We start from the raw sequence: 27,769 nt of genomic DNA on the forward strand, positions 1-27,769 counted from the left end.
GTCAGTTTGTTGGTATTTAGTTCCCTCCTTTCTGTTAGCTCTTTGTTGCGTCATTGTCATTTCTCCCTTGCCATATGTGCTCTGTGGTGTTATCAGAATCAGCTTTATTGACCAAGTTTGTGCATGCCAAACAGGGAATTTGACTCCAGTTGATCTCAGCCTCTGTACAACATTTAAGTGACTCACAACATTCAGGTAACTAACAATCATGGAGTAATGGAGAGCAGAATGTTATTGCACAGTGATGTCTCTGATTTTGTTCTCTTGTTTTTTTAGTTTTGCCATGACCATTTTTTTTCCCCCATCAATTCAAACCATTTTGATTGAAGCCATTCCCTGCTTCATTGCTTCCCTGCACATGGGTCCACCATTCCCAGATACCTGAGGAAAGAAAAATAAAAGTATTCTAAACAACAATTAAATCAATTCAGGATACTTCTCTTGGCATACCCCCTTAAGTCTTTCATTGGAATTTAAACAAAACTCTTGCTCAGTGTGCCAATGTCTCTCTGAGATAAATTGTATGCTGTGGATTATCTGGGCACACATCTGAAGGCTAACTGCTCTCTTTCAATGGAGGCAAAAATGAAGATGAATCATTTCCTGGAGTCTATTTAATGTCAAAGAAGTGCAAAGCTTTTCTTTGTCTATGAAAGCAAACACCTTAATTCTCAAGTGTTGACTGGGAGTCCTGGAAACATGTGCCAGGTTGTTCTCTTACTAAACACTTGTCAAACTGGTTTCCCTTGTTTTTGAATATGACTGACACGGAACATATGTAATTTACACAGTTACGTACGTATCTTACATTATCAACATCTTATGTATTGTTTTCTGGAAGACTCAAGTTGCTTTTCCAGTAAGGCACGGTTGGGGCCAGCCCCAGGCTTTTGGTGGCGCGTACTAGATAAGATTTTCTATAGCCCCAAAATGTTTACAGCACAGCTGGCAAATCACGCGACCACAATTATGTTCGGTTGGCTCGATACAGGAGATGTCTCGCGTTACCCAACGTCTCGTATTACCTTGTTTTCTCACAGGGTTGGATCTATATATGAGCAGGCAGGAATGTTGAGGGGGATCATGTGACAGTTTTTATAAAAATTTTGTTTGCAAAAAACTTTCCCTGAAATGGGAAAATTCTGATTGCACAAGCTCAGTCAAACAAACAATGAAATAAAAATAAAAATAAGGGTTCAATAGAAGTCATGACAACGCATAATTGGCAGTGATATAAACAAAGCTTACGGTATATTATCAAACGAAGAATTGTCAACTTTGAAAAGTTGCCCAACTTTAAATGATTAATATTTTTGCTGTATTGAAATATTCAAATCTCTCCTTTTCTTCCTGTTTCAATTAGAGCTTAGTTTTCCTTGGCTTCCTCTCAATGCTGCATTCTACATATATTTTTGTTTTTTCTTTTTCAGTGGTGTTTTGCCACAATGTCTGTCTGTCTCTATATTTGGAGGGACAAACGGACGATTTAAACTTTGTGCTTTATGAGATTTGGATTAGTCGGTCTTCTTAAAAAGTGAGTTGTTCTTTGCCACCTATGTTTCTATTTCCACCTTCTGTTGGGTTTAACAGGGATTATCACCACAGTTCTCTTTTGTGCAGAATTTCCAGGGGACATGAAGTGTTTTGTCGCCTGAGACAAATTCAAGCATGCACAATTATAGTAACACGGTGACACACAGAGAAGAAATAGTGTGCCTGTATACAGCAAGTTACAATTGGACATTTTGAAACACATAAATATTTGGGCCATCTCCCGTGGGTTTTGTCATCCAGAGTACATTTAGATTTCATGTGGCTCCGACTGTGAGCACAAAGCACTGCTTATGACATTCGCAATCGTGAGCAACCCCAGCAGTTCATTCCACTTTGTTGTAAAAGTAATTGATTGTGATTTTCGGCAGACAGATTGTGTCTCATGGGGGGGGGGGGGGGGGGGGGGGTGACGGGTTTGATTTCTACAGTCATTGACACTGTTATCCTTTCTGACTGTGTGAGTCTTGTTTGAAAGTGAGGTTGACATAATGAATAATTCTTGTCTAATGGGACTCATTGTCTCTCTCTTCTATTGGATTCGCATTGCTGCCCTGTGCTCGGTGAGCAATTTGCATGCGGGATGATTTATATTCAGAGATGTCCAGAGAAGACACGAGAAGACTCACTGATGACATAACTGTAAAAGTGGTTTAGCTGGTGTGATAAGTGTTACATGTATTCGGCAAAACAGGTTGAAAGGCGCGTAAAATATTTGGACAAGATGTCTTGGATAGCTACCAAGAATTATTCGATTATCGTATTCAGTGTTTTTCTGGAGACAAAGTATGCCGTTATTTCATGATTTTTTTTGGGGGGGGAAACCAAAATGGAAGAAAACTGGCATCACAAAGCAAATTGTACTTGACCTTAGAGGTTCAACCTTAGCAAAGTTTCACTCGCCCAAGGCAGTCACTCCGTTTTCAACGGTTTGCATTGGAACGTCCAAATCCACCTCCGTATGCAGGTGTTGCGATCGATGAATTTAACATTCACCGGCGGCCGCGGTTTCACGCTCTACCAACTCGCACGATTATACGGGACTGACTCGTGGATTGATGTTCCAATGAAAACCTCGAGCTCGTGATCGGATTGTTGATACGCTACCTACGGGCGAGAAGTCTATCTTCATCGATGGAAGTTGCATGTTGTCGGGCGGCCGAACGCATTTGCAGGCTCCACCACGCCGGGGCGAGCTCTCAACCCTTAATATCCTCTATTAACTGACCTCTTTAAAATCCTTCATCGGTTTATTGCCGGCTTTGAGGACGTGGAATAGACCCCAAAAAAATTCAAGTGTGGTGGCCACTAAAGAGACACTCATTGCCGCACTCTTAGCATAGTGAATACTTGGATGTGGGTCACTTCATCACTAATGAGCTTTAAGCACGATTTAATGAAATCGGTATACAATAGCAACTTTTTGTGTGTTTCTCAAGACAAATTAACATATGAAGGAATGCTATAATGCGATAAGTGATGCATAGGAAGGATATCGATATTAGCGAGTCCCCCAACGCACCCCGTATTTCAGCATGTGTGGTTCTGCAGGATGTTGGAAATGCATCCTACAGTCTGAAATGTCACACACAGACTTTCACCGTCATTAGTTGACTTATTCTCACACTAGTCTGCATGGTAATTGATAATTAGCCTTCAGGAAAAATGCTAGATTGTTATCACGATGCCTCCTCTCTATCCGTGCGTATTTTGGCGGGTCTTTGTTACTCCAAGGGAGGACTTTTATGACTTTAAACGTGGCGAGATCAGTTTTGATGATTACAATTATATAATTAATCCCCACAGGAAATTAATTTTCCCCATTACCATGCTGGAAGCAAATGGATAGCATTCATATGGCAGACAGCGACTTTAGTGGATCGCTCAAGGGCACTGGCATCTCTCTAGAACCAAATTTGAAACGTTACAACCAACTAGTGAATCAAATAGCTGAAACGGGATCAATCCTACTTCAACGCACCTATTTATTCATCGTGCTGGGACTCAATGGTCACCAATCGAGAGTGCAGCAGACCACGATTCAAAATGAAGACTTGAAATATAACTGAAAAAAAACATGAATATGCGAATTCTCTGCCGACCGGTGAATAAGTGGTGGTCGAATGTACTCCCAGGTCTATATTCTTTATCCTCTGGATGGAATATTGCAATACTGAGGAGCTGAGATTGAGCAAAAATGTGGGCAAAAAAAAAAAAAAATTGAGTCCGCAGGAAATGACTGGCATATAATTTCAATGTTAAATTATTTATTTATTTTTTATTTGATTATTTAATTATTTATTGTATCATATCTCAAAGCACCACTATATGTGGAAAAACTCAAGAAAGGTAGACAATAAAAGCTAGAGAGCCTCTGAGAAATAGACCCCTAATACTATTTGTGTACAATAGACAGGGAGCCTCTTGACTGGATCACCAAGAGCAAACTGAATAATTGATTTAGTCGATGGTTTGCATTGGGGCGAATAGACAGAAAACAACATACAGAATCAAAGAGGAGAATCTTTGTTTCATAACCAAACTGCAGGCATGAGAGACAACCGCAACAGATGCGATGTGGGAATCAGGCAAAAAAAGTATTTCTGGAAGCATGGGAAAAGCAGAGTGAGTAACAAGTGGCTCATCTGTTCCATTTGAAGATTTCTGAGGCGATTTTTGTATGAATGCCACACATGCAAGTCAATGTCATGTGTGAACAAGCCATCTGGGCTTTCAGTTAAGAAGATTAAAAAGGTTAATTACAAGTTTTTGTCTTAATGTTTGATAACGTTCCAGATGCAAAGGGATGAGAAGGGCATGCGACATAGAAAGCGACCCCGAGGGACGCGCAAGCTATCATCTGATCCGTCTCTTGTTTTCATAATTGCAAAGATGGCATCTGTCCCCGACTTCTTTGTTTCTATCGCTATCGGCTGCTTGCACAATTTACTTTGAAAATTTTTCTCGCCCCAAAATAATAATTAATAACACGGCGGTATGCCTTTGACGCACCAATAATTGTCTCAAGGTGACAATTGTGGCCCTGAAGTGCGCGAAACTAACCTTGCTTATTCAATCCAGTTTTGCTTGTCAATTTACTTTTTTTGCTTTTCTAGCTTCAATAGACGGCTTGTTGATTTTTTTTTTTTATTGATGTTAATGAGATGAAAGGTCCAAAGCAAGAGCTGAAGGTAAAATTGCAAAATCTTTGAACGTACAAAAGATGTTTTCCTTGAAACAGTTCTTAAAAGTGATTTTGAACTACGATATGATCTGTCTGTCCACGTTTAAATTCTTGGAAAACTTATTTCAAGAAATTCATGTCTCACTGAGAACCCATGCACATTTGACGACAGAGGTGAACAACATATTCACATTAGCTTATACAATAAATTGATTCTTTTTATAATCCAATTTTTAATTGTAAAGGATATATATATATATTATATACAGCATTTTACTAAGCATTGGTGAGCAATTCTAAGTGTATAAATGGAAAAGTCTAGCTTTGGGCTGGCCTTCAATTCCCCTTTTTCTCTTTACCCGTCTGAGTCAAATGCAGACATGACTAATTAATAGATACATAAATACAGTATATTCATTCACAAATACTGAAGTAGGTTTTTTTTTTTTTTTTTACTTCCATTGGCTTTAACCTTGTGTTAACACATTTGAATTTCTCTCATCGAGTTTCCCCCCCCCCCCCCCCTTAGTTTCTGTTTTCGCTCATGACCCGGCAGTTTTGAGTCCAAGGGTAACACGCAGCGTTTATCTATGCTAATAGGACCACAGTATTGTTCAAGGAAATGACTTCACTAAAAGTAAGTGCTTCATATTCTGTACTTGAAGTCTTTGACTTTCTTGAGTACAATTTGAGGAAAAAAAATACAGAATGAGGCCCAGCGTTAATTTCTATTTTTTTATAAATAGCTTTTTCATTTACAATAAATAAGACAGTCCCGACAGTCAGACATCCAAATATCAATATTGTTCAGCGTGTTTACTTTCTGTTGGTGATGAAAGAATCTCAATCCCAGACTGAACTGTTGTGGCTTAACAACAAGCCGCAAATGACTCCATTATATTAAAACCTATATGAATGATCAACCAATCTCAAAGTTTTGATTTGTTTGCTCTGTGAGGGGATTAACTTGACTTATTTCAACTAAGGTGTTGAATTTGAATGATTGTTAATTGAGCCTCTTGTGATTATGTGCTAAATTTGACAGCAGCACCTGAGCCGTTTCTGAGGGTAACTAATGTGCGAATTGGATGGCTTCTCAACATCCAGCCCACTCTGCGCATCCACGCTCTGTATGGCGCTAATATGATTGACTGCATCACTGTCTGTTGACTAACGTAATTGTCTGTTGCTATTTTGGTAAAGGACACATCTACCGTGGACCTTCCTCGGTCACTGGAGGCGAGAATGTCCCTCCTTGAGATCCCGGAAGCGAGCAGGCTTCAAGTGAAGGTTGTCCAAGTCTCGTTGAATTCAAGGTTGGTACACGTGTGATGACTCAAGAGGAGTCCCCAATTGTTAAATGTTATACATCCAACTGTGATTAGGTTTACACATTTATAACAAGAATAACAGAACTGAAGTTGGTTTGGGAAGACATCTGAGGAAATGTTTATCATTTATCATAACATTGATTATCATTTAGAGACCTTTGCCAAATTCAGTATTACAGAGCTATCAAAGATGTAAAATGAAGAGTGAAGATTGAAAACGAACTAGAGCATCGTTTAATGGACTGATTAATTTCTTCAGAGGTCTGTCCCTAAGACTTTCGGCCATGGTCTTCTTTAGATGCGAATGCCTTTGAACATTTAATGGTAAACTCATTAATATCGCCCATATTTGCCCACTGAAGGTTATTAAACAGTGTGACTCTTACTGTCACACGGCACAGATAAGCTCACAATTTCCTTGCCTGCAATATTTTCCCATGCTTGTTATCTCGGATCGATCATTTTAGTTTTAAGGCAGTGCTAATAATAACATGTGACCAAAGCGGCCATAGCCTCTGAACTCTCAAAGAGGAAAACTTTGCTGCCTAAGACAGTGTTTAGAAAAGACAACAGCAAAATGTAGCGCGTGAGTATGAAAAATGTCAACCTAGCAAACGGGTAATTAACTTTTTGGAAGAAGGATGGGGGTACTGTTTTTGTCTTAAAGATAGCAGGCGCAATGCAGCCACATGGCAAATGCAATAATACAGGTGGAGCTGCATGATTAATGTGTCAATGTTTACTTTTGGGGTATTCAAGTGCAGAAACGAGAACTTCCAAAAGAACGATTTGGCCTTAAAAGTGACAGCATCCTTTCAATCACACATCTGTCTGTGCTGCGAGACGTAACATAGAGTTTTTCTGTTGATAATATTTCTTGGAGTGGCATGTGGGTGAGGATGGATTTGTTTGTTATTGGAAAGTAAATGAAAAGCAAGAAAGTTGAATGTCAGCATTGTTTGATATGTCAGTCCGCACCATGTTGAAAGAATTAACTACACCACTAAGGTCACCTTTCCAGCGTATAATAATCGTTTTATTTGAATCAGCTTGGCCGTATTGTGTGCTTCCTGTGCAATATCGCTGGAATTTCTTTTTCTGTTATTATCAACAATACCTTTGAAGTGACGTCGAAGTACGCTAGCAAGTAGCCTGGTAATACAATGTTGCCATAGATGTTAAACCCAAGGCACGGGGGCCAGATACAACCTGCCATATCATTTTATGTGGCCAGCAAAGACAAATTTTGCATTGAATTTTTACCAGAATTACAAATTGTTTTCACTTTTTAAATATAGATATTGCAAGCAATTTTTTATTACCATTCATCTTTTTAAACCATTTAAACAGTTTTTACTCGTCTCTGATTTCAAAAGTAATTATTCATCAGTTTGTTGTTTAGCCTATGCTGTATGTATATAGAAGACCTTGACAGTCATGATGGCACTCCGAAGAAAACTATGACTACAATGTGGCCTGTGACAAAAATTAGTTTGACACCCCTGCATTAAACCGTGTTAGCTGATGGACCATACAAAGACAAATAGATTTAATCATCCAATCAGCTTTTTGCTGTGAAAGAGAGTCACAAAAGAGGAAAATGACGAGGTCAACTAAAGCATGCTATTCAGTTTATAAAGAGACAACCCCATTCACACCATTGTATACGAGTCCATATAATTCTGTGCTGTTTTTAAAAACGTTTTATAGTGCTATTCGTCATTACTGAGCTTCACAAAGCCACATGCGAAAATGATTGGAAACCAATTGCTGCGTGATATTTCTGCACTATCAGGAGATAGCAGATTGTGTCGGAGCATCAGCACTTTTTTTGCTTAGTGTTTAACTACAACTTTGAAGCCCATATCTGACCTTCAGTGTGCATAATAACATGGCAGATGTATAAAAGCTGCCTCTCCCCCGGGTTTTTCTGAGCCAAGTACATCACACCTCAAAACACTCGGGCGGTCGATGAAGTGTCCGTGATTCATTCTGTATCCACTCTGCGAATGGCTTTTATCCCTTTTTTTAAATTGAACCAGTCATTTTTTTTTAATAACGTCCTCCCTCTTTTGACTTTTTCGAATAGCAAATTAGGTATACCTGACTGGCTAGTAATACTCCCGTCTCTCATCATCTGACCACATAAGCTGCCATTTATACGATATCCCGACAGTCACTCCCCTGACTGTCATCAACAGCATCTTTGCTGGACTCCCTTTTTTTTTTCTTCCCGGCGTCGCTCCCTGTGTTACTAAATTTAAATCACTTTCATCGGCTCACTTTGAGTACATCCACTACTGTCCTCCCGTCTCACAGCTTCCCTCAGGCGGGCCCTGAGATCACAGTGCACACACACTACAGGGTAATTAATCATTTGCGGGAGACGGATGGCGAGGTTGGCACCACTTGATGGGGCAGCAGGCGGCGGCACGATCCCCGCTGGTTAACACCAACACTATAAAGTCTTACAATAAAGAAGTGAAGGAAAACGCTGACCATATCCCGAAGGTAATGTCAAGTGCCAAAACGACACCAAGGCACGAAAGATGCAGACTGGCTTGCGATCAATATCGTAAATTGAATTGAGTTGAAAGGTTAAGAGAGAAGAAATCATGTTAGATAAAGGTCAACATCCCTTTTAGTATCACCACTTATGGTGTGTTCAGTTATCAAATAGGGCACGCCATCAAATCCAATTTTTTTTTTTTTTTTTATTTCAAGGATTTTTTTAATTGATTGTGAGGGATTTTTCTAAATTTTATTTGATCTATCAGTACGATAGTTTTATTTTATTAGTCATTATATTATATTTTCAAAATTCCTGTTCTATTTATTTCTACTTGCTGATTTATTTATTTTTTCCACCTCTCCTTTATATTATTATTATTACTATTATTATTATTTATGATTGAACATAGCTTATTTCAAACATGTTTTCTGGATAAACAAATTGACTAAGACAACCGTCCGACAGAAGATGACTATTATGAATTATTCATCCACATAATCGTATAATATGTTGTACAATACAAAAACCGGTTCTGATTTCCTGTCAGCTTCTAACAGAATATTTTAATAATTAAAATTACCATATTAATTTGTATTCCACTTGAAATATGTCCATAGGTTAAACGGGTTCAAATATGCAATCTCCTTCGCGGTCGCTTCTAATTGTGAAACAACAAACCGAGTAAGACACTGTTACGTTGCCGTTGCTTAAATAGACTTCAGAAGAGCTACGGCCTTTCATGTTTGTGATTATTTGCGGCTCTAAAAGCTATTATTAAAGCAATAGAAGCGTCGATCCCATCTGCTGCTGATGATGATGATGTAGTAATTCTCTTGAGCCTGGCTCCGTCGACACGTGCTCCAGATTGCACCCGGACTCATGAACTGTTATTTCTCCTTTATCCACAACGAAAGCTGACCCAGTGGCATTTTTGTGCTTCAAATATCTCCGCTTTGGCTTCGAGATAATTGTGTTTTTGTTTTCCATTTTTTACGGTCAGCGCTGGGTACTCGGTAGACTTTTCAATTGCCCATGTAGTTGTTCATCTTCAAGTTCGGGTAAAGTGACCTCTGCTTCCTGACTTGTGAGCGCCAAAGGTCTCTGAATTCCTTTTTGTTGTTTTCTCTCCAAGAGTTTACTTTGTGACACGGGGAACACCAAGTTTGTACGTTTTGCAGCAGTTCTAAATCTAGATATTAGTCAATCTGGCTAGCTTCATTCATTTTTTTAAATCAAATTCATTGTATGGTGTTTACATCAGCATTTGTATTATTAAAGCTGATCTTTTCATTGAATCACAGTTCCAATGTCTGCCTGATTGCAAAAGAGCGCTCTACAGCCGAGGTCACTTGAGCTTGCACGCTGTCGCTCCCGCTTTGATTTGTTGTATCAGTAACAAGAACACAGCATGGACACTCACACATTACATATTCATAGTCAAAGTTTGTCCTAAATATTTCAATTTAATTTACACAGTTTGACTTGTCAGTTATGTCTAATACGAACCCAGCATGGCCACTCACAAATGACATATTTTGGTATACAGGATATACAAAGAGATGGCTTTCGAGCATATACCAGTGGTGGAGCTAAAAGGGGGAGGCCCAGGGGCACTGCCCCCCCTGAAATATGTTTGGACCCCCTCGTGTCAGACCACTGGGGTATTCTCTGATTTCCCCAAGGAAAAAATTCCAGCTTGTTCTAATTTCAGTTTATGACCATGAACAAGAGCGAGCAGATTAAAGTGTTGGTAACACATGAGCATTACTTCCCCGAAGTCATGGACTGACCAACCTCCGGGGCAGTCTGACCTTCTGAGTCACAGTATTGTACATCTGTGAAAAGATTCTTCAAAATTAAATCAACAACTTGAACATCGCTTGCGGTCAGTGGTTTTTAGGCATCAGATTTAAATACACGATGTGAGCACTTGCTCTTAGTCAAGGTTGGCTTGTAAAGATTTCCCTATGTGATTCCATCATGAATACAATTACACGGCGAGAAGTATTTACTTTTGCTTTTTAGAACTCGGTGCCAGCATTTGATTGCCGCTGGGAAAGAAGTGCCAAATTATGACTGATGGCATTCAATACAAAAAAAAACGCATTGAGTCGCACTAATGTGGGGAAATTGCTAGCTTCAAGCTAACTTGCCAAAGAGTTTAAGGGATTGTTATTGGAATTTGTTCGATTTGTTTTGTAAGTCAAGGCATAATTGCGCTGACACAAAGAGCCAGCCCTGTGGGGAACTTTTTAGGAGATTTGTCTGTCTTCATTTGTTTGGGATTAGATGTATCCGAGTACTGGTATGAATGAGCCTTTTATCAGTTTTGCTGTGTTTTACGCAGATTGCTCTTTGGTGTGCTGGTTTTATGATTAAACGGCGTTAGGAATGAATAACATTGCTTTGGTTAAATTGATAGAATTACCGTATTTTCCAGACTATAAATCACGTTCTTTTTTCATAGTTTGTCCGGGGGTGCGACTTATACTCAGGAGCGATTTATAGTCCAGAAAATACGGTAGTAGTGCAGGTCACTTTGCGTCACCTGGTTTGCTTTTTGTGTCTTTATTTGCTGTTACTTGTTGTACCTTCAAGTTTTCATGGCAAGTTAGTTCTCAAAATTGTGCAAGAATTCCCTTTCCTATTCTCGACACGTTATTCTTTTTTGTTTCAAGTGGCTATAATATCTCACTTGAACCACGCATTCACCAAAGTCTCCTACGCAGTAATCTTTTAGTGACTTATCTCCCTCCCCCTCACAATATATCTTCTCGTTCTTGAAGGGACGAGTGACGTAAACCCAATAATGAGGTTGGGGATTGTTCCAAACGCAAAAGGAACTGACCTCGTCTCATCGATCAGCTGGATCAAAGTGAACTTGGTCAAGATGTTTCCTTGCTTTAAATCCTCGGCTCTGTCATGGTGGAAGATGGATTACATGCGGTTTAATTGGTTCTCATTGCCGCTCTAGTTTTATAAGCCTCCTTTTTATCAAAGATTGTTTGTCATCATTACCAACCGCAGCTTCATAACCTTAGTCTGCAGTTATATAAAAGATGATGGTTCTGAGAGTTTCATTAGCATGGAGAGTGTGTGAACAAATTAAACTTTAAATTCTGAGGTGGCACTCGTCACTGATTTAAAAGCAGAAGGTCGTTTTATTGAGATATAAGGAAATTGCGAGTTGAAGTTTTATGAAAATAAATAGCTGGGATAAATGTTGTCTCCTGCTTTAATTTTTGCCAAATAATCTTTTCATTCCACATCCAATATTTTCATCAACTTGTCACAATGTTAAGAGGAGGGTAAAAAGGTTCATGTTTGTCCCCAGAACAGTTTTCCAAACACAAATGGAGTGTGCAAACATTCGTTCCCATTCTGACCATCCCTCTGTGGGTTTGTTCAATATTTAAATAGTTCCTCCTTCATCTGACCTGAAATAAAAAGTTCAAACTGTTTTTTTTTTTACTTGTCCTCACTTCAGACTTAACATTTTTAAAATCCTTTGCCACCATCTACATCATTCAAACAAAGCCACACAAAAGTAGCAAAGGAATTAACTATTTATAATGTCGACTGGGCATAACTGTCAAAAAGATATAAAACATCCTCAGAATATTAAAGATACAAACTTTTTTTTTAAAATAAATATATTTATAGCGCCTTGAAACTATAGCGGCTGTGGATTAGTGGAGCTTGGCGAGAACATCACTCAGTCATGTAGCTAGGATGCTGAAATATTTGGGACAAACATCTCTCTGGTTTCATGTTTCATATCCAGCATAATTAATAACATTACTGTCAGTGTGATTTTTTTTTGGAATGTATTAATCATGTTAATATGGCAAAGCTGACTGAACCGGTTGCGGCATCTTTCTGCTAATTAGTCTGCATTCCATGTTGGCGTGAAAAACAAGGTCAGTCAAGAACAGTGTTCCAAGTTGTAAAAAAATAATAATAATAATGATAATAAAATGATTATTCTCACATATTTATTTAATGAGCTTCATACAGGAGTGCAGGATCTCAAAGCCGTGCAGCTCTCGAAGTTTGTTCACGTGTCTGAAAAATAGAAATTCAAATGGTGACATAAGGTGTGCTTTTATGAATAAAAGTCAACTTTGATCGTGAAGGGGAAAAAATAAAATAGAAAGTCGCTCTGAAGGTGTCCCTGAAAGGAAATTACTTATTATGTTTGACTTTGATTTTACGCAACATCGACTTTAATCAGGAAGGAAAATAATTGCAGATGAGGAGAGTTATCGACAAGTTCTACTGTGATGAGGACGAGTAAATATAACAAGCGGCCATGTTCCGTAAATAGGTTTCGGAACTTTTTTTTTTATTCTCTGATGCTTTGTTCTTTCTTTGGCACCCTGCTGAGTGACAGACAGGCACAAACGTTTAAATAACAAAATGGTGGATCACGTCTTGCACTAAAAGTATATCGAAAGACTCACATCGGTACGTTTCCAATTTTATCCAAATGTGTTTGACCTTTGTGCATTAATTTTTTTTTTTGCTATCCTAAATGGGCCATATGGATAGAAAAAAAAAAATCTGGGTCACTTGAGCTATATAATGTAAATGCAGCCGCATGCCGTTAATTTATGCAAGTATGTCACCTCAATTCAGCTCAGGCTTTTTTTAAATTATACATTTTTCTTTAGTCTTCAGTGAAATGTGTAAAAGTAAAAAAGACAAAGGGCTTTTGGTTTGTTGAGTATATTAGCAAATATGAGTACTGGAGAGGAACTAAATGCCTAATTTGGGTTTTGAGTGGAAGAATTTGGGGAAACTATTAGCTGCTTGCTATCTGGCAATTTAATTCAACTTCGATCATAATTACCACCATGTGCTTTGCAAAGTGAGGTGAGGTCGCACCTGGGCTCGGATTGACACAACTTCCCTAGAGCTACGGCTGCATTCTGCTGCACAGCTGTCCTCTTAGCGTCTCCGGCGGCATGGCGAAGCAGCTCATGCACGATATCGGTGCCCAGCAGGTTGTTGGCGATACCCTTCAATTCCAGGCAATGGGCCAAACACAGGGCAGCGTTTCCCGACACCATCTCATCACAGCTGGAGCTCAGCAAACGGCGGAGAACAGACAGCTCTGTGGCCAATGATAAACCCATTCGGAAGAGAATATGAGCGAACGGTCATCCGTGTAATGGCATGAACGTCGATGTTTATTTTGCATAATCGATAAATCCGATAATATCCTCGTGATGGGGAATAGTAAACGGATTTTGTCAATCATTTCTCACTTTTGTCAGGCTTTACCAGCTCCTCCCGGGCAATTTGGCTGGCGGCCGTACAAGCTGTCAGAATCTTTACAGCGTATTTAGTGGCGGCCAAGTCGGCTTGCTGGCAGACGGTCAAAACACAACAAAATAAACATGTTATTGGACAAATACAGAGACACATTTTTGAAACGAATAAAAGTATCCTAAGGGTTCAAGAACACCAAAACAGAAAATAGTTTAACTGATTTGACTAAGGCAGTGCACAAATAAATAAATTTAGAAAATGTAAAAAAAATTAAAAACATTCAAACATATTTTCTTTTTGAAAAAAATAGACATTTCAAAATTTAAACATTTAAAATTTTAAACATTTAAAAATTTCAAAATAAACAAATTAAACATTTTAAAAATTAATAAATGTCACTGGTTAAAATAGGCACCATCTTGTGGTTTAGCTACCAAAAATAGTAGCTAGAAGTAAAAAAATAATAATTATATATTCAGTATACAGTACTATAAATTTAATGTCTGTATTTAAATATAGCAAATATAGCAAACTGATGTTTGCTCGACCCTCTTCCAGCCAAACTACTTAAAGAATTATTTCATATTTTAGGACCGTCTGTCTTAAATATAATCAAGCTGTCTGTCTCCTCTGGGATAGTGCCAACAGCCTTCAAAACCGCTATCATTAAACCGTTGCTTAAGCGACCAAATCTTGACCCGGACTGTCTCAGTAATTATAGGCCAGTTTCAAACCTCCCATTTATAGCAAAACTTCTTGAAAAAGTAGTAGCACAGCAGCTTAATGATTACATGGTCGCCAATAATCGATATGACTCTTTTCAGTCTGGTTTTAGAGCTAATCATTCCACTGAGACAGCACTTGCTAAAGTGACTAACGATCTCCTCATAGCTATGGATTCAAACACTTCATCTGTACTGTTACTACTCGATCTTAGTGCTGCCTTCGACACTGTAGACTTTGATATTTTATTAGGGCGTCTTAAAAGTTGTGTTGGTATTTCAGGGTCAGCACTAGGCTGGTTCCATTCCTATCTATCAAATAGGACGCACCGAGTGGTCCATGGCAATGCGTCCTCTGAGCTCTATAATGTTACGTGTGGTGTCCCACAGGGATCGGTTCTCGGACCAATTTTATTTAATATTTATATGATCCCGCTTGGGGACATAATACGTAAATATAATATTAGTTTTCAATGCTACGCGGATGACACCCAATTATATATGCCATTATCGATGACAGATCCGCGTGATTGTTGTAATCTTGAGGCATGCCTTGCGGAGATCAAGCAATGGATGTCTCTCAACTTCCTTCGTCTTAACCCAGATAAAACTGAGATGTTGATAATTGGTCCAACTCGTTTTCAACACTTGTTCAAGGAAACCGCTATAACTATAGATAACCGTACTATCACTCAGAGCGATACTGTAACTAATCTCGGGGTAATGTTTGACCAAACTCTCTCCTTTCAAAAGCACATTAAGAATATAACCAGAATTGCGTTCTTTCACCTTCGTAATATTGCAAAGATTCGTCCGATCCTCTCGACCGGTGATGCGGAAACTATTATACATGCGTTCGTCACGTCGCGCCTGGACTACTGTAATGTACTATTCTCTGGTCTTCCTAAGTCCCGCATCAAAAGTCTACAGTTAGTACAAAATGCTGCTGCAAGGCTGCTCTCACGGACAAGAAAATTTGATCACATTACCCCAATATTAGCCAACTTACATTGGCTCCCGGTCCATTTAAGATGTGACTTCAAGGTTCTTCTATTAACCTATAAATCATTGCATGGCTTAGCGCCTTCGTATCTCGTCGACCTAGTTGTTCCTTATGCTCCGTCTCGTAACCTTCGTTCGCAAAACGCTACCCTTTTAGCGACACCGAGGGCCAAGAAAGTGTCTGCAGGGTCTAGAGCATTTTCTATCCGGGCTCCAGAGCTTTGGAATGCCCTCCCAATGGATATTAGGACTGCTACCTCAGTAGAAACATTTAAGACACGTTTAAAGACACATTTCTATGACATGGCCTTTAACTAACTTGGAGTGGCCGATTCGGCCGGAGTTTGTTTTGTTTTCTCTCCCCCCCCTCCCCGGCCGGGGAGGTGGTTAGGTGGCACCCAAGCTGACAGCGGCTATCTGGATTCTTGTGGGCTAATTCAGGTTGGGGGAACTGCAGCTCAACCTCCATAGCCAGGATAGCAGAGGGCTCCTCTGGCAGCCCTTCGCTCTGACTTGGACATCTACTTTTGATTTTCATATTATGTATTATTTGTGCCCTCTCTGCATCCATTACAACCTGGTGATCCTGAAAGGGGGATCCTTCCATCTGTGGTCCCTTCTCAAGGTTTCTCATTTTCCCCGGGCAGGGGTTTTGAGTTTTTCCTTGCCCTTTTGGGAGCTTAAGATCAGGGGATGCTTTGAGAATAATTGTCAATTTTTGTCTATGTGAAGCCCTTTGAGACTGCTTGTGATTTAGGGCTATACAAATAAACTTGACTTGACTTGACTTAGCTACCAAAAATATATTCAGCCCTAAACATTTAAAGCAGAAGTAAAAAAATAATAATTATATATTCAGTATACAGTACTATAAATTTAATGTCTGTATTTAAATATAGCATGTTCCATATCAGGCATTAATACCCCCAAACCGATTCTGTTTGTGTGTACATTTGGGCACCTTGAGTTGCCGGTGCACCGTCTTCACCACATCTCGCTGAACAACATCATTAACAGCCTTGGAGGACTGAGAGAGGACGTTGCTCAACACGCCCATGGCTCTCTGAAGGACAAAAAAGAACCTTAAGCAAACAATAGCCACTCACACAAAGGGTAGCCAAAATACAAAGCAAAGGTGATGGACTTTCAGGCTGTGGAGTGTTTTTGTGTTTGGGAGAACTTTTCTGAAGAGAGAGCATTCAGAGAAAATGACCTCTTGCAGGAGGACTAAGTCATCATGGAGATAGGTTGCAAATGGACAAAGAATACCAGGTGCAAGCTTTAGTATATGCAATCAATAATAATAGAAGCTGAATTTGAAGCCATCGAGGAGCATAAAGGCATTGGTGGTGAGAATTCAGTCTTGTAGTGGCCATAAAATGATAAAGGCCAAGACAATGAAAAGAGAAAATCAAGTATTTAAGAAAGGCCTGAGGGTCTTGTCTGATTTGAGAGGCAGTTTATAGATTAGGGACCAACCACTGCTTCGAAGTCCATGATTGCTTTTTTGTCATGCAGTTTGAACACCAGACTTATTTTTCTAGTTCTAACGCGGCCTTTTCTCAAATGTTCAAATTTGCTACCCAATCTTGCCCACAAGGAAAATCAAAACAGAAAAAGATTTCAGGACACATCTGATGGACAGATCCATCAATTTAAGTGTCATTATATCAAAATGTTATAAAATGAAAAAGAATCTTGAAAAACTGCTGATAAATGTTCATTGTATGTTCCCATACGAGGTGGAAAAACAATTCCTGAAGTCGAAATTAACCGAAAAGTCAATTATCTGGCATATTTTGAGTGGGGGGGTAACAGCGCCCCAAGGCCCCCTTCTAGCTACGCCAATGCCTTGAGAGGGATTCTAATGCGTTAAAAATGCAGTGAGGAATGATAGCACGAGAAAAGCGGAAAATGTAAAAAAAAAAGGATGTTGACGAGAGGCAGCGAGACGAAAATGAGCCCGCCGGGCAGTTGGTGCGCAGTAAAAATGAGTGACGAGACAGATGGGTGGAAGCGTGGGACACAACAGCCCCGATTTTAGGTAGAGTGGAACTGCTGAAACAGCCATTAACGCACACGACAGCACCTGGAGCTGAAGCTTTTAATCAAATACAGTGACGTATATACAGCGATCCCTGAACATTGAGAAATTCAACTTCTCCATTACGACTTTGTTGACTGAGAGCTTACAAGCCAGGAAATGACCCACAAATGTCAGGAGGTGTTGCTTTGAAAAATAAAACTTTTCAGGCAATTTTAGTATGAAAAAATGAAAACCTAAAAAGACTTAGGCCCTTCTGGTGCATTTTGTTGCTATATTTTAGCGTTTTAGCATGTGCTATAAAAAGCATCAGCCACTCACAGTAACAACACCTTCGTCATCATCCCTCAGCAGGTCCAGGCAGAAGCTGCATAGTGAAACTGCGTTTTCCTACAAAGAAACCTCTCACCTCTTAATGCAAGAAACAGAACATCACACTCGGCAAATATATTATGTTGGAGGATGGCATATGAGAATAACCTTACCTTGATGACAGAGGAGGTCACGGTTGAAAGGTTGATGATCAACCCAAGGAGAGGGTAAAGGATCTCCTTGTAACTGCTTGCAAGGCATTGCTTCTGCAACGGTCATAAGGCCAGCAAAACCATGAAAAATATCGCGGTTATTTATTTATATTATATATATATTATATATTTAATTATTATTTATTCTTATTCAATAATAAAGTTTATTAACTGATTAAATGATTATTATTTTCTGTTATTTATTTACTATTTATTTATTTATTAGATTTTTTTTTTTTACCCTGTCAAATATCGGAATCAACAACGGCCTCAAAAACTCCATATTGATTATAAACTCTTCCATGCAACTACAGTGGACACAATTTTTCACACAATTTTCAAAATTGTGTGATATAACCAAGGGGATATAATCAAGGCTTTTTTTTTTAATTTACATGATTATATTTGAAAAATTACTCACAATGGCAAGCAGAAAGGCCTTCCAGCACTCTGCATTGTGAGCAAGAGCGTGACGGATGACGTCATCTTGACTCATACTGCCAACAGCCGATAAAAGCGAAGGGACGACGTGACGATTGTCCTCGCTGATGTTGCTCTGGAAAGTGAAAACATACTTAAAGCATGCAAAGAAGTACATACTGCTTCTTTTTTAATTGTCTCACCATTATGGCTGCAAACTGCTCAGAGACCGAAATTGTAAGCACATTCCTTAGTTGGAGGCAAAACCTGCAAAACAGTAATACAAAAGACAGATATTTGCATTTTACCGCAAATTATGGGTAAGATTAATAATAAATACATGATGAAGTTCAACATGCATGCGAGCTGATCACATAGAGAGTTCATTTACAACGAGCAAATGTAACCTTTCCACACGACAAATTGCTGCATTAAATGACCATCTTGTACTTCCTAATCTACAAGAAATGTCAAACCAATTAGGAAACATTTTTCCAATTCTGTACTGAGCGATCGCCTGGGAAGACTGGACTCGGCATCCGCAAAGCCGAGTTGATGAAGAAAATTTTCAATCCAGTTCAATCCATTTTCTATGGTGCATTTGCTCATTAGGACCATGAGTGAGCTTGGATTTTTTTTTTGCTGCTAATCACCGGGCACTATGTATTCATACTGTATTGAATATAATATGTCAGTATATTCTCTGGACACTTGATTAGGAACGCCTGAATTATCTAAATGGGGATTTATAGTTCATACATAATGCACCACCTCTAAAAAGACTTGGGAGTGATTCCTTTACTTGCCACTAGAGGGAGCTTCGTACCAGACTTTAAAAATACACTCAAGCTGTATAAAAAAAAAAAAACGATAAGATCATAATTGTGTTTGCGGTGATGCATCACACTAAGATGTGGTGATATATTATTTTTACTTTTTTTAAATCTCACAAAAACATTAGAGAGTTGGTGATATATATTATTTTTACCTTTTTTTAAATCTCACAAAAACACTAGAAACAGCTCACTACCACGTTCTGTTAACTGTCAATTTTAACAGAAAATTATAACTTCAAAGGCAAATTCTTTTTCCCCCAATTTGTTTTCTAATCCCATTGGATCGGTTGTTATGGCCGCCGTACAGTACCGACAAAATGCATGTTTTTGACCCCGCCGAACTCGATGCCACATAACTCTCCGAGGAAGAGACGGCGGAAATTGATCACCCCATTTCAGCGGCTGCCGCATCGACTTATTTCCTGCTGCGTTCATGAGCCCCGGTTGTCCTTTCATGTCTGTTTTCATGAGGCTTCGGAAAGGGGAACAGCTTGAAAACAGCGTTTTACCTTGAAGAGACATTAACACTTGGGCCGCGCGTTGATTTATTAAAGATGCTACCTTTTCCATTTCTCTGAGAACCTTTCCGTGATGGAGCCACATTCTGAAGTGCGTTTAATATAGATATGATACATGGCGGTATAATAGGCTGGCCTCTGGGTCACAGTCACATAGCTAGTAAGGTTTGTTTCCACATTTGGAAATCCGAATCATTTGCGAGGAGAATCGAATTTGTAGCGCTGCGCTTGTACTTTTTTTCTCCGGCCAACTCCTGCAAAATGACGAGCGCTCCGTTCTCCCGTCGCCGGCCCGGCTTCGAGACGCACGCCATGAGGCTCCTCGTTAACCTTTAGAGTCAGATTAAGAAAGGGAAGATAGGAAAAGGGGGGACACAAAAAGGGAGAAATGATGAAGAGTTTTGGCGAATGGTACGTTATTAACTTGAAATTGCACTCGGTTGGAAACGACGTGAACATTCTGAGAGCGGTTGCGCCGAATCCTCGGCGACAACGCTAATAAGCCCAATTTTAAGATCGTAATCCAAAATGATGTCATTAAGATTTTAATAAGGCTATCACGAAACTGCTTCATAAATGGAAATTGTTCTGGAATTCGATTTGGCGTTTATGACACATTATGAAGGAAACAAAGTGCAACACATGACTTGAATGTGATCCAGAAACATGAAAAAAACATACTTGGCGACATCCAAGTTGTCCAAGAGAAGATGTCTGCCATGTGCAGTTTGCACAAACAAACATAACAATTCCAGGCACTCTTTCTGTACTGCGTCATGTTCGGATGAGATCAAATCCACAATGGAGTCTTTGGACACTGGACTCGCCATCAGTATCTTCTGATTTTCCTCTGTAAACCACACAAAGAAATGTTCCGGTTATATCCAGACATGGAAACTCAGGAACAAAAGTTCAAGGACGCAATCAGGAACAGAAAATGGAGACTAATATCAAAATAGTTTCTTGCTGTGGTGAAAGATGCTTTTGTGTTCATTCCCAAGAAGATTGCTGTGTTTTATACAAAAGCTGCAAAAAAAGGGGGAGACAAAAAAAGAGAGCTGTGCCGTAAATGATACAACACGGATTACTTCGCCATTAGGATTCTTCTCCTGTTTACCTTGAAAGGACAGAGAAGAAAGAACATTGACAGGCTCATTTCATTATCTCCATACCGTTTTCTCTGCATGTGATCGTCCAAACATTGAGAATGCAAGCACACAAGTCTTGGCTGCATGGGTCATTTGCTTCCTGCGACAGGCAACTGAGGAGAAATGCACAAACTTTAGTTTCCTTCAAACTGATTAGTAGTGACTTTTTAAATTGCTTTTTTTAGTGTGGGGGGGAGTAATGAGGTACATGCAGCCATGTGAAAAAAATAAAAAAGATAATAAATAAAATAATAATAAAATAATAAAACAATTTAAAATAAAATAACAATAATAACAAAAATCATAAAATCATTAAATACTTTAAAACATTCAAATAAAAAAATAAAATAATGATAAAATGTAAATTTCGTTGTACATGTGTGACAATGACAATAAAGATCTATTCTAAATAACAAAACAATTTAAAAATAAAATAACAGAAATACAAACATCATAAAATAATTAAATAATTAAAAAACAATCAAAAATAATAATACAAATAAATAAATACCGTAATTTTCGGACTATAAGTCGCACCGGAGTATAAGTCGCACCAGCCATAAAATGCCCAAAAAAGTGAAAAAAACCATATATATGTATATAAGTCGCTCCTGAGTATAAGTCGCCCCCCCACCCAAACTATGAAAAAAAACGCGACTTATAGTCCGAAAATTACGGTACCTCCCTAAACTCAGTTTCTCCGTCCAATAATTTGGGAGTTACAAAGTGGAAAACTAATCCGCAGTTATATTTGGAGCAGCAAAAACTTTGATCCACTTCTCAAATTGGATCTCATCAAATACACACATGAACCTAAATTAAGTGTCTGCAAAGCGTGGCTGTACAGTTTTCAACACCTCTGCCGGCAGAAGCTATTTTTACCAATCTCCAGCTGCATTCAACCGACAATGAGTCTTCCCACTTTAATCATGGCGGCGCTAACAAATGACGAGTTAATTATAACCCTACTGACGTGACATGAGGGAGTCATGAGTGGCAATTTCTGAGAGGAAAAGTAAAACAAAACCAAAATCCCCTTTCACTTATTTCAATCTTTTAATTATAATCATGTCCTCGTACAACATGAGCGGACTCGGTCGGGTCAGGGAGGGATTTCCGTGAATGTGCCTATCTGCTGTTCCTTTTGTCAATGCTCCGTTGAGAGCTGACAGACAGCCAAGTCTCCCTCCGGTCTCTTTACCTCCTCGTCGTGTCATTGCTGTCGATGATATTGAAGCCATTGTGCAGCCTGAAAAGCGTCTGGCCGCTGCCTGTTAGGACGAAAGCAGAGAATGACATCAGATGTCAGTGGACCATATTTTATGACAGTGGAAGCTGTAGACAACGTTAAGGTTCATTTTCCTTGTTAGCATCGTAGTTAGGACGTAAGAGGAAAAAAATAAAAAAGATTTGGGAGCGACGGCAAGCTTCCTCGCTACCAATGAGCTGCAAAAAGTCAAAACGAGAAGTGAGCCGTTATTCTTTTATTTTAAAGCCGTAATGTCAACCCTGCTGAGATACTTTCAGCGGCGAGTTATGTAAGAATTGCCCTTTTCTACTGAATGGCACCGTGAGACAGGTATTATATCACTCAGCAGTTATCAAAATGAAGAAAAAATATATATTAAATGAGAAATGGCGGCCCGTGCGAAGGGAAACAAGTAGTGATGCGTAAAAAACGATTATTACGTGAAATGAATGGAGATCCGTCATTTTTAGTAGGATCTGTATTTATACTGTAGGATGCTTGCCAAAGTGTGTCATAATTAACATTTAGAAGAAAAAGAAGGCAGTGAGGATGATGGATTATATGCAAACTACAATATCTGCCTTTGGGCAATGCCTCAGAATGAGTTCGTGTAAGCGGGTCACCGTTGGGTCACAACAAGGGAACTGGTTGAATACCGAATAAGCATTAATTCAACACAGTTATGCAGAAATATTGTGTTGAATTCATTCAATATTACATTTTATTCTAAAATATATCAACCAAAAAATAAGGAATTATCAGGTATAAATAAAAAAATGCAATAATTTTGGGATTGAATATCCTGTTTGAATAAATTTTTACTATTATAGGTCTGGTGATAAATTATGGTAAGTAAATAAGTGTAGAAAGGAGAAGAACATAAAGACTTTGAACTTCTTATGACTGAAATAGTGCCTTGCTTCAATTGATTCACTCCAAGCATTTACTTGATTTATTTCCTTTTGTAACTTCTTAGCCTTGCTCAGATCGGTGAATCAGTGGGGCAGGTTATTAAGAAACATTAGAATGAGCACAAATTGATTCAGAGGAGACAGCAACTTTAAAAACAAAAACGACACTCACAGTTGGTCACTGCTTGGGAGAGAATCTCCAATATTCCGCAGTAGTAGAGCAGCATCTGCCCAGGCTCTGACAGCTTCTCCACAAGCTGAGGGATTAGTTTGGCCTTTTCCACTCCCTTGTTAAAATCTTGCCTGGCGTTGAATTCTTCACTCTCTTTCTTCTTTGCCAGCTCCATCTTGATCAGGTATTCTATGATACATGAATCTCAAAGCCCTGATGTGGATATTACACTCGGGATTTCCCGGCTCAGAATCTGAATCATCCATAGCAGCTAAACATTTACTTTTGCTCTTAAAAATTCTGAACATACTCGAGAATCGATTGCAACTGGACTGTTATGTTTCTGATGAGATGAGGAATGTCTTCAAAGACAACTAACACAGTCCAGTTGCGATCAAGTCAGGACCCCGAGAATGAAATAATTGTCATGAATGACAACATGACAACTAAATTCAAAATGCAAATGTCATTTAAATAATTTATTTGATTACAAATGTCAAAGAAATGGTCAAAATACAAAAAAAAAAAGATTACTTTTTTTTTTTTTGTATTCTAACTAATTCACTGCCAGCACAGTTAAAATGGATATTTGACGTCGTTAGCCATCAATGCCATTAAATGAGTTAAAAATGAGCAATGGGAAATTACTTTACCTTCAGCCATCTTTTCCATCTGTGGTTCGAGTTGAGCTATCTTTTCAAAGCATGCTCTGGACTGCAGAAAAAAAGGAGAAATATCGTCTCATGCAGTATGTATTGACACTCACTCAATTATGATCTCATTATCTACCATTGTGTCAAAGATTGTCATGAAAGACAAGAAAAAGTCAAGAGTCAATAACATGTTTTTGCCTTGTTTAATGAGATGTTCAAGTCGCACTATCCTGCATTATTCATTTTCTACCTTTCCCGTCTATGAATATTTAAAAAAAAAAAAAGGTTTCCAGTTCCAACCTCAACTGTTTGAACATCTCCGTCATTTCTGTTCCTCCATAAAATATGTTACAGAAATATAGATCAGTGCTTCTGTCTTAACAGAAGGTTTTATCATGGGAGTTGAAAGAAAAAAAACTTTCATATGGGTCGACAAGTAAGCTCGGCAGCTTACGCGAATGCGTGCTGAGCCTAGAAATTCTGTCAAGTTGTTCCTACCTCGCTGGCATAGAAGCATCAGCGCTAAAACAAGTCCATCATCATTAGATGAGATGATGAGCGTAATGCACAAAAGCCACGCATCAAATAAAAAAAGAGTGTGTTCAGAGATAATGAGCACTAATCATACTTACCTCGCTGTACTTCTTCAATCCAACATACGCTTTGCCCATGTGGAGGTAAGCCTTTGTGCAGTTCTCATTACACTGATTGAAAAAAAAAGAGAAGAGTAAAGCATTTGTAAGGACACAACTTGAGAAGCCATCGTGAGATGAGATCTTGCCTATTACAGTGGTGTCTTGAGATACAAGTGTATTTTGTTGTAAAGACTCTTAACTCAAATTATATTTCAAAATCAACAAAACTTGTCATAAGGAAAATGTCAACCAATATTATTGTACTTTATATTTTAAAAAAACAGTAATAATGTAATTAAATAGAATATAAAAAAGCTAAACAGCTCAACTTCAGAAAAATGATGCGTCATGATTGGTTGCTGGCACCTGTGATGTCATTTTCAGTCAACAACAAATGGCAAAATGGCCGCCCACTGAGATGGATAAAAAGAGCAAGATTTTGCCTGTTTAATTTATATTCCGTAAACAAAACATTAATTAGAGCGTTTTGTTTTGACTAGCTGGGCTACACAGAACATATTATTTCAAAAAAAAAAAATTGGGTTGATGTCCTCTTTAAAGATGAATCTACCCAGAGGGGAGCAAGCTGTGAAACCCAGGTTGCCACATTTTCATTAACATCCACTTTATAAACGGCACATCCTTCCAAGATGACCCCAGCTGTTTGCGGTAAAATTGGCTTAAATTGTGGCTTGATTGCAAACAGTTATATTCCACAAAAGGGTTTGTCTGACTGCTTTCCCATCAATACATGTGACCAGAGGGTGACACGCTATGACAAATGAGGCTGCGAATAACTGAAGCAAACATCCGGCAGTGTCTTACCTTCAAAGCCCATTCGCAGTCGTTGATGGCCTCCTCATACCTCTCTAGATTGATGTAAGCCTATGGAGGTACAAACAGGGGTCAAAAAAATACATGCGGCATCCCAATATGCAGACGAGATTATTGACGACTGAGAAATTTGGTACACTTGCACAATTTTGAGCAATATCGAACGATCTCATTATTCGCACCGTGCCTCAATTACTCGCTAAGGACATATTAAATTCGATTATTTTTTGCAAGCAGCCACGCTATGGGAAAACGGGTTAGTCGGGCTCATATTTTAGCTGAATAAAGAGTTAATCAATTGACACTCTCAAAGAGGTATTTATTTTATTTTTTTTAGAGGATGTTGCCATGTTGTGAGGTTGTTGCATATTTCTAATACATCTATATTGTTTACTTTATATTGTATTGTCGTCAACAGAAATATTAACATGGAATTCCATTCTATGTAATATTTGAAATATAAAGGACCTTTATATACAGATCTTTGTGGCACCTCATATTTTAAGTAGTACTGAAATACATGCCGTTTCCATTTATTACAAGCATTGCTGCAAAATCAATTATTTTGTCATATTAGTCAAGATCATTTACACAGTCAAACATTGAAAGAGTAAAAGCATTTAGAAAAAGTATTGACTTGCGCTCTGTTGGTATACAACTGCTGCATGTCACGTAGTTCCTCCAAGCCTTTACTGTAATATTTCACAGCGGTCTCATAATCTCTTTGAGCATAGGCTTGATTTCCTTTGTCCTTAAACGCTGGGCGGACAAAAAGGATAAAACGTTAAACAGGAAATACAGCTGGCCCTGCAAGATGCTACATCCACCTCACTACAACATATTGAAGTGGCAGGTAACAACACACCAGTGGCCTTTTTCTCTTGAGCGAGCCTCCTCTTCCTCCTGTCTTCCGCATCTCTCTCCATGAACCTCATGAAATTCTCTGGCCATAAAAAGAAAAACACTTCTATTGGCATTTATGTCTCTGATGTAGAACTCCCTGGTGACACAAACAGTAACAATAAAAAGAAATATTAAGAATCTGTTGCCTTTTATTACATTTCTTTTCATTGGGCCTTACCCGTACTTTCAGTTTGGGCATCCTGCAAAACATGGAGATATTGTTGACAATAGATTTTTAAAGGAGGAAAAAATGTTTACGCGTGTGCATTGGTCCATGTGCAATTGACGAACAATGACAACATCTTTACCACGGGAGCTTTCGGTGTTGGGTTTGTATTGATTGTGGTCTTGTTGACTTTTGTCCTGCAGGATCCATTCAGGGATGCAATTTGGCAATCTGCCTTTTTGATAGCTTTCTGCTGGACTTCAATGTCTGGTGAGTTTAGATCCTTCACAAGCTTACCTGGCAAAACAAAGTGTAATAAAAATCCGATTAAAAACATTAAAACACTACAGCCATGAGCAATGTTGTTATATAAAACGAAATAGCATACAAGATTAAAACTGTACACTAGCTTCAGCACAAACTAACAAGTTAACTAAAAAAAACTATAGGATAAAACAAATGAACATTACTTATTTCGTCGACATTCTTCAAGAAACGATCCAAGTCTTCAGTTGAATCGATGTTGTTTAGTTCCATTTTTTTCCCCCCCTTCCCCTAGTGAAGTGTACAGACGGTTAAGGAACGTTTTCACGTTAATAAACCTTTTGGGGGGGCACTAATCAGTCAATTTCTATTCTTATAGGGTGCTAAATTGCCACATAAAATATGTAGTGAGACACCAGCAGGTTCGTGTACCAGACCGCGTTGTCTGTATGTCAACACGGGGTTACCATGACGACGAGATGCCTTCAAAGATCATTGTGAATTTCACTATCAAATCTGAAAAAAGATGACACCGTTGGCCCAAAATTGAAGTCCGAAAATCAATTGAGTAGTCTTAAAACGAATACGCTATTGAGTTAATATTTTTTATATGTAAAGTATAAAAAAAATAATAAAAATGAAATTGTCATCCATTGTACAACACTGCCCTCGAGTGTTTCTTTTATGTCACTGAACAGTACTGTTGCACAATTTATGCCAAACAATAATAATAATAATAATAATAAAAATAGTTGTTGGAGCCAATTTAGTTTCCTTGGGTTAAATTCTTATTTTTGTTTAAGATTTGCTGGCCTTGGGCCATGGACTTTTATTTGACAAAGCCTTTGGTCACCTGGTTAGTCACCTGTTAGTAAAGATGGCTGCTCCCTCCAGGTAGTCAGTCTCAGCAAGTCTC

General features: G+C 38.7%; 1 protein-coding gene and 1 long non-coding RNA gene across 3 annotated transcripts; one reads left to right on the plus strand and one right to left on the minus strand.

Annotated features, from left to right (window-relative positions):
- The first annotated feature begins 138 nt into the window (after positions 1–138).
- On the plus strand, positions 139–27,373 carry LOC119132541. Its single transcript, XR_005099897.1, has 4 exons — positions 139–195; positions 5,939–6,051; positions 26,793–26,859; positions 27,233–27,373. It is a non-coding gene; the product is annotated as an uncharacterized LOC119132541 (long non-coding RNA).
- On the minus strand, positions 12,036–27,329 carry ttc12 (tetratricopeptide repeat domain 12). 2 transcript variants are annotated; one of them, XM_037267903.1, is made up of 21 exons: positions 27,060–27,329; positions 26,732–26,886; positions 26,602–26,623; positions 26,386–26,463; positions 26,158–26,279; positions 25,512–25,571; positions 24,684–24,755; positions 24,052–24,112; positions 23,399–23,587; positions 22,268–22,337; positions 21,091–21,179; positions 20,600–20,768; positions 20,153–20,248; positions 18,768–18,831; positions 18,566–18,700; positions 18,106–18,195; positions 17,942–18,010; positions 16,538–16,639; positions 13,849–13,948; positions 13,466–13,694; positions 12,036–12,643 (listed from the first exon to the last, which is right to left on the minus strand). In XM_037267903.1, exons 1-21 carry the CDS (start codon positions 27,124–27,126, stop codon positions 12,574–12,576), a joined length of 2,109 nt encoding a protein of 702 aa, XP_037123798.1. In that variant the 5' UTR covers positions 27,127–27,329; the 3' UTR covers positions 12,036–12,573. The 2 variants fall into 2 exon arrangements, with proteins under 2 accessions (XP_037123798.1, XP_037123797.1); XM_037267902.1 differs by having other exon boundaries at positions 18,106–18,198; positions 27,060–27,328.
- Positions 27,374–27,769: the final 396 nt, after the last annotated feature.

Source organism: Syngnathus acus, chromosome 13 (genome assembly GCF_901709675.1).
Source record: "Syngnathus acus chromosome 13, fSynAcu1.2, whole genome shotgun sequence".
In the NCBI taxonomy this organism is placed as follows: Eukaryota; Metazoa; Chordata; class Actinopteri; order Syngnathiformes; family Syngnathidae; genus Syngnathus; species Syngnathus acus.

What these genes read in the sequence shown, in the direction of transcription:
- ttc12 (XM_037267902.1), bottom strand. Translation starts at nt 27,126, where the DNA reads ATGGAACTAAACAACATCGATTCAACTGAAGACTTGGATCGTTTCTTG. An exon ending in GATCACATGCAGAGAAAACG is followed by an intron (nt 20,769 to 21,090) that starts GTATGGAGATAA and finishes TGTGGTTTACAG; the next exon opens with AGGAAAATCAGAAGATACTG. An exon ending in ATGACGAAGGTGTTGTTACT is followed by an intron (nt 16,640 to 17,941) that starts GTGAGTGGCTGA and finishes TTTGTCCTTCAG; the next exon opens with AGAGCCATGGGCGTGTTGAG.